The 7,500-nt window shown below is 37.9% G+C and overlaps 1 protein-coding gene across 1 annotated transcript in view; it reads right to left on the minus strand.

The window, feature by feature from the left end:
- Positions 1-6,223: 6,223 nt before the first annotated feature.
- The window catches only part of LOC135226679 (serine protease inhibitor dipetalogastin-like), a 33,697-nt gene continuing 32,420 nt past the window's right edge, over positions 6,224-7,500 (minus strand). Inside the window, exons 11-13 of the mRNA XM_064266389.1 lie at positions 7,375-7,500; positions 7,027-7,182; positions 6,224-6,363 (exon numbers count right to left, since the gene is read on the minus strand). The exon at positions 7,375-7,500 is cut by the window's right edge and continues 24 nt beyond it. Coding sequence (XP_064122459.1) covers positions 6,359-6,363; positions 7,027-7,182; positions 7,375-7,500 — 287 coding nt within the window. The 3' untranslated portion in view covers positions 6,224-6,358. The remainder of the gene's footprint in view (positions 6,364-7,026; positions 7,183-7,374) is intronic.

Below are 7,500 nucleotides of genomic sequence, written 5' to 3' on the forward strand. Positions count from 1 at the left end.
AAAAGAACTGCATACTGAGCGCAGGGGTTTTTCTTGTCACTAAGTTAGCTAGTATAGCTGAGAGAGAGAGAGAGATAAGTTAGCTAGTATAAGAGAGAGAGAGAGAGAGAGAGAGAGAGAGAGAGAGGGGGGGAGCTAAGTGTCAGAGACTCAACAAATTCATTGATTTTTTGGGTATATTCATTCAAGTGCTGCTGCGCTTCTCTTTATGGCTTCCTATTGTAGAATTTGTAGGAAACGCACTGCAACCGATGCTGTAAACTTGGCTTACGCGATAAGGTTAAAATATCCTGTTATGATGTTCGTGATTTTCGGTAATACCAATATAACTTTAAAATGTTGATCAATTTTAAGTATTGTGTAATGAATATGACCGATATATAATAATAGACACGGTTGTAAGATAACGTCTTGACCGAAAGTTAAATGGAACCTTAATAAACAAACTTATATTACAAGTGAGACAACAATCTTCATTACAACTATATAAACTGCTCAGATTTTTTTTACTCCGTGTGAGTGTGTGTCTTTCTCCAACCATACCTAATAACTCCTCCCACCAAACGAACTCCAGAACTTATTGGTGGAACTCTTGTTAGTAGAGAAGGGGTTTACCCACCCCCTCCCCCCACCTCCCTCAGTAAACACTGTTACCATGTAATTTTTCGAAGTCTCGCAAGACGGTGTACCAGGTAAACCTGTGTCCAACTGTACATTTACAGAAAGCCCAGCTATTTTAAAGGGATATGAATTCTTAAGCATATAAGAATTTGTGCTCAATGTGCATTTTAAAGAAAACTGTTATTTTAAAGGAATATGAATTCTTGCACATAGGTATGTGTTCAAATTGCTGACATTATTGAAAGCGGAGGTAAGTAGGACGTGGGGGTCACCGGAAAGGCATGAAGTTCTAGGACCATAGCTGTCTCTAGTTGGGTACACTTTAAGGTCAATAGGGACACGGGGTCTCAGACTAGGGGCATGGAAGGTTCTATGATAATGGCAGCCTCTCTTATGAGATCAGTAGGACGAAGTGGCTTAGGGCCATGAGAGCCTATGCTTAGGGCACAGCCTTGGAGGTTAGTAGGACAATGGAGTTACAGGCTATGGCATAGGCTGTAGGATGTGCAGGCCTCTTCCAGGGCAACAGCACGTAAGGCAGTAGGACGTGGGTGGGGTCTCAATCCAGGGCTTGGAAGAATCTAGAACGTTACCAACCTCTCGTAGGGCACCATAAAGGAAGTTCAGGGTCGCAGGTTAGGCCAACTTTTCCAGATTCTTTAAAATAAAAAAAATTAAATTGCAATATAGGTTAACGAAGGATGGCTATTTAGACACGTAACTAAATTTACCATAGCTTGGCTAAATATATCTCCTAATACGATGAGTTTCTGAGTCGGATATCTTTTGGTTAAATTTATCGCTCTAATACGAAGAGTTTCTATGAGTCATTTTTCGTTAACGACACGTATGTCGTTCTTATGATCACACAAATCGATATCCTGCCTTTCCCAGGTAAAGCATGTTGATAATTGTTACCAAGCGTTTTCTGCAACTGTACCATCCAGCTACAAGGGATTTAGGGCATCAAACAGAGGTTTTATTCAGAGGACATGCAGCAGCATTCCCAAATAATTCCACTGGACAATCAATGACATGGGGAATTCGCGCCACTGATGTTGCTTGTTCCGGAGCTGAGTACATCCAGTTAAGCATAGGGGACACTTTTTTTTGTTAAATTTTGGATATCCAGAACGTAAATTCTATATAGATTTGTTTTTAGGACAGGTAAACACTTCAATGATAGTAAGAATGAAATTATCATCACTTCATCACTTATTTACGTACGAATCGTACAAGAGAATATCATCGTTACTTATTGTGGAAAATATCTTTGTCCAATTTTGACATCCAGAACCCAAACTCTGAACAGATCCCTTTTTACGAAAAGTGGTAAACATAAACAGACAGATGCGAGGGAAATCAAAATAAAAGTTTTACTTACAAAATATACACGAGAATATTTGCTAAACATACTAAATGCCTACTATGAGATTCAGGGCCTCTGTAACACGGTTTTTTCGCAATAACTTTTTATCTATGCATTTCATAAATATAACGCTTATTCAGAATACACATTATATCTACACATAAATTTTGACTGCATTCTGCATTACGTAGGTTGAATAAATTTGGTACTTATATTGCAAAAGTGACTTTTTTTTAAGACGGGCCAACTTACTCAGAGAAAAGGTTTCGAACGCACTCGTTACGTAACTTATGACAGCATTTCTTCCTTCTTTCTCGATGGATGATTGGCTATATTGTAACGAAGGCTAGACCTCTGGCAACAATGACATAGAAATTTAGATACAAGCAAAGCAGTACACCTGTATGAACTCTGAAACCTCTCCACTGATAATTGTCATAATGAACAAACCAACAAAATATGTTGATAAATACAAAAACACTTCGATTATTAGTCTAACTCCCAAAATAAGTTTCCTAAGAAATTACAGTCTACTTTATAGGTCACAATCAGATTGACAAGATGTAGGGAATAGTTGGTAATTTTCAAAAACATAGTAGACAAGCTTGATTTGATAACTGCTATATCCAATGTTAAGCAATTTTTATTTATTGGCGATCTACCTATTTACTAAAAAAAAAAATAAAAAATAAATAAATAAATAAATAGCCGGTACCGTATTTTGGCTTTAAACCTTCACCAATAATTATCGTCAGAATGATGACTTCATGAGGCTCCACCCACTTTGGCCTCGTTATAATTCAGGATAACACTGAAGGCTATCATGGGCATTGTTGGATTAGAAAATTTAACTTCTGGCTATAAAAACCCAATTCTCGAGTAGTTGTAAGAAGTGCTAAATGATCCTCAAGGATCCCAGCAGTTGGCCTAAACGCAGTATTACTACGCTAGCACAGATACCCCACCCACATCTATGTGTCGTTCCGCCATTCATAAAGTCTTTGTCATGTTTTTTCACTGTGCAATAAGCCATGGCCTCCTCAGAAATTAAGTTTAATATTAGATGATAGGTTATTTCATTAAGTCGTAAGACAAATGCAGTTTTGCAACCACGGGGACAATAATTCCAAATCCTGTTAGCCATTCTTGACTGCTATGGGTTTCTGGTGGATGGGCGGGGCAACATTTCGACAAACGGTGTTTACCTTGCTTACGTAATGAATGTTTTTCGACTGTTGGCTCAATAAAATTGGCCATAGGCGTCGCTATATAATTTTTACTCTATAAAAATTAAAAACTATCGGGTTTAGGTTATTGATAATGCTGACAAAATTTGTGTGTGGTTGTAAAATATTACATAGTGTCAACGTTTCAGCTAAACATCCGATGCTTTGATAAGGAGCAAAGTCCAAAAAACCGTGTTACAGAGGCCCTGAATCTCATAGTAGTTCATTGACTGGTACAACACTCATTCTATATAGATTTATTTATAGGATCGATAAACATGATCAGGATCACTCGACTTGAAATCAACAAAACATGTATGTACCAAATATACAGAAGAATATTTGTTAAATATATGAAACGACTAGTTCATTTATATCTAGATATGTTAGTATATATATTTCCCTATTTAATTGTTATGCAAATGTTGGCATATATTCATATATCTATTACTAAATTAGTGATAAATGTTTAAATATATCTATATATATTTATGTAATATATTTATGCAATCATTTATCCATCTTTTTACGTAGCTGATTAGCTCATTATTTTCGTTCCTGAAACGACAGTTACAAACATCAACGGCCTTTAAATAATTGACAGGAGAAAGACACTTAATGAAAGACCCATCCACAACAACCGTAAGGAAGACTGTGTTGTTATCTATTGAGAAACTTGGACATTTAAGTTTTTATAATTTCGTTTCGGCCTAATATCCTTTAACGAAAACAGGGGATTAATACTGTGCAAAAAGTGTGTCAAACGGCCTCATTACGAAGGGTCAGTCAACCGTGACCAATTTTCCCTAATTGGTCAAAATTCAGGATACATTTTATTTTCCGGCTTCCATAACACCCATTTTTTTGCTTCTCTTGGTACAGATAAAAATTATTTGTCTTTTATTTTCTTGTACATTTTGTTTCTGAATTTGGGACAGTAATATATAAAGCGATTTGCTTGAACGCACGCACGCGCACACAGAGAGAGAGAGAGAGAGAGAGAGAGAGAGAGAGAGAGAAGAGAGAGAGAGAGAGAGAGAGAATGTCCTTAAAATAAAACATTGTGGCCTATCTGTCGAACTCTTCTTGGATCAAATATCTATAAATTAGAGTTTAAAACAGTGGGAGGGAACGTCATGAGCATTATTCATTTTGGCATTTTAGGGGACTCCAAAATTTCTGTTCATCAAAACAGGAAAACGACAATTTCAGAATATATAATGCAATGTAATGCAACTCGTATGCAATGAAAAAACTTTACATTTACCATACGGCGTTTAGTACCAACACCTCGGAATAGATGATGCCTAGATGAGCTAAAGTTGAACCCCTATACCAATTTAGGAACAGTTCTCTTCCAGATTTCATCAAGATCTCCCTCTTCCAGATTTCATCAAGATCTCCCTCTTCCAGATTTCATAGAGATCTCTTCCAGAATTCATAAAGATCTTTTCCTGATTTATTTCAGATATATCTTTGACGTGGACGATTCATGTTAATAGATATATGACGAAAGTCTCACCTTTTACTCTGATATATTTTCTGCTCGACATAAATGGCTTAAGATCCGACACACGTGCCAGTCATAAAGAGAGTATTCATATCCTTGTTGCCACAGGGAACTGGAGAACCTTAATAATAAGATGTTTCCCAAGAAGGAAATAGTTCAGTTTGTACCACGCGCGCACACACAAAAGGCTCGTTCAGCCTCCTTGCAGGTATAATGAAAGGTGCGAGATTTCCTTTCTATAACCAGAGGATGAATTGATTAATCGGTGACTTGTCTGTATACAAGCACAAAAGATTTATGAGATTGAAGCATACACGGAAAATGAATAACTCCCTCACTCCCTTCATATTTTGAATGTATATGTATATATAATCCCAACCCGGGACACAAGAAAGAAACGCACCCTCGCGTGGTGCTTTTGTTAGTTCATGCATGTGTGTGTGTGTGTGTGTGTGTGTATGCATCATTATGATTCATTCGAATGGACCACAGGCATAGCCAGAAAGCGATCTGAACCGGATCACTGAGAAACTTGAAATAACTCAATTAATCCTATATCCACAAAGTCACGTATTGTTAGGCAAACAATGACTGCAGGTTATATACAGCGGCTTCCTTATTTCAGAAAACAATGTGAATAAAAGCATCGGGTGGTAACCCCCATAACCTTGGATGAAGCACGAATTGTTGCGGTCGTGATAGATAAACTTGCTTAATTGGACCTATACCTTTGTGACGTGCCATTTTCGTATTCATTTTTTGGGATATGACGTAGTTCAGGTACATTTGAATTGAGCACCGTAGGCGTGGTTACACAGTCAGCGCACCCCATACGGTGCCATGTACCGGACATGGTTCTTTGCACCGTCCCTTCGGCCCTTAGCTGTAACATCCATTATTCCTTTTACTGTACCCCCTTTCATATTATCGTTCTTCCATCCTGCTATTCATCCTCTCCTAACAATTATTTCATAGTGCAACTGAGAGCTTTTCCTCCTGCCCAGAGCTGTATGACCTCATAGTTCCCAATGCTTGGCCTTAACTCTATATTCTATTCCATTCGAATTTAGAGAATGAGAGAGAGAGAGAGAGAGAGAGAGAGAGAGAGAGAGATATTATGTAAAGGGATTAACTGATTACATTGTTGTGGGGAAAAGTATTCAGAAAAACTCCATTAATATACTTTCCAGGTTTACTCGTCTAATTTATCCACAGAAAATTAATTCAACAAAGGCGTTTTTAACTTGTTCACTCCCTGGCCAAAGACATATATCTTCAGCATACCTGAATCATCCGCACAACATTGCTAGGAATGATTTTTTTAAATTTTTTTCCTCGGTATTTTGCTCTCGAAGAATTCCATTCACAAGTTACTTAACACTGGAGATACAAGGTTAACATTTACCAAACCGTAATTTTGAGAGAGTAGAATTTCCAATTGAATTCAAGATTCCATGTTTTATACATATTTTCTTTCCGCTGGAGTGTTCTTAGATAGTTAGATGTATAATGATGTGTCAACGTGATTAGACATATCTATATATTATTTGAAACACAATTCCCTCTGAAAGATCTCGACTTCAGCTTCGCCTCCCGTTCCTAGATACTGTAGAGATCCGTCCTGCTCTTATCTTATGCTGAAAAAAAAAAAAGATTACCTCAGCTGATTCAAGACGGAGTTCTATACGATGAAGGACAAATATCATGTAATATAAAATTGTGAAATTGCAGAGTTTCCTAAAAGTGTTTTAAATAATTCATTTTCAGTCTTTTAGACAAGATGTTCAGCGTGCTGATTCGACATGAATCTCTCTCTCTCTCTCTCTCTCTCTCTCTCTCTCTCTCGTCGTATTCTCATAATAGATAGATTGGATTTTTCGCATTCTTTCCCTTAGATTCCCAGAGGTGGTTAGGAAATCTTCTTATATAACCCGAAGGAGAATATTTAAGAGGTTTGTTGCAATGGATATTGCTGAGCCCTCATTTTTAAAAGCGTTCTGGAAGGGGTATAAGAGAGAGAGAGAGAGAGAGAGAGAGAGAGAGAGAGAGAGAGAGAGAGGAGAGAGCACAAACTTAGGTATCCCAGTCCCCTTATGACAGAACTCTTCATTTAGTCTTTTCAGTCTCCCAGTTAAACCTACATGAGAAGATATTTGATATTTTTAAAGGCTCCAGAGAACTCTAAAATCATAGGACCCTCACTTACTTCCCACTCTTTAACTATAGGATCTTTAGACTCTTCAATGCTCAATACACAGGCCGATTCTTAGATTTTACAACACAAAAACGACTTGACTCACAACATGGAGAAGAGGACACCATCCAGAGACGGGGGTCCTTACACACCGCCACGCTCAACACGCAGGCGTTGGAGTAAGTCTTTCCATCGCTGGCGCAGACAGGGTGATACTGCTCGTCACAAGGCCGGTCACACTTCTCGTTCTTGGATCCCCCATCTTGTTTTGAGATAGATTAAAAACATCAATAACTCAAAGGTCAATAGATGTGGCTTTGGCAGACAAATTGAAAGTATATATATAGAAACTACGGAATGAGTAAAAGCTGCAGGTTACTAGGAACTGACGATGAAAACTTCAGAATTGAACTGGGTCACAAATACATCACGCAAGATAGAGTATATTACTTACTACATGGGCCGTGATACGCAAGTTGTACGTACGGATCCTCGCAAGCAGCTTTGCTCAGTGCACATTCGTTGCCATACGTCTTACCATTGCTGCCACAGACTGGTAAATAATCTTTATAACAAGGCA

This window comes from Macrobrachium nipponense, chromosome 15 (genome assembly GCF_015104395.2).
Source record: "Macrobrachium nipponense isolate FS-2020 chromosome 15, ASM1510439v2, whole genome shotgun sequence".
NCBI lineage: Eukaryota > Metazoa > Arthropoda > Malacostraca > Decapoda > Palaemonidae > Macrobrachium > Macrobrachium nipponense.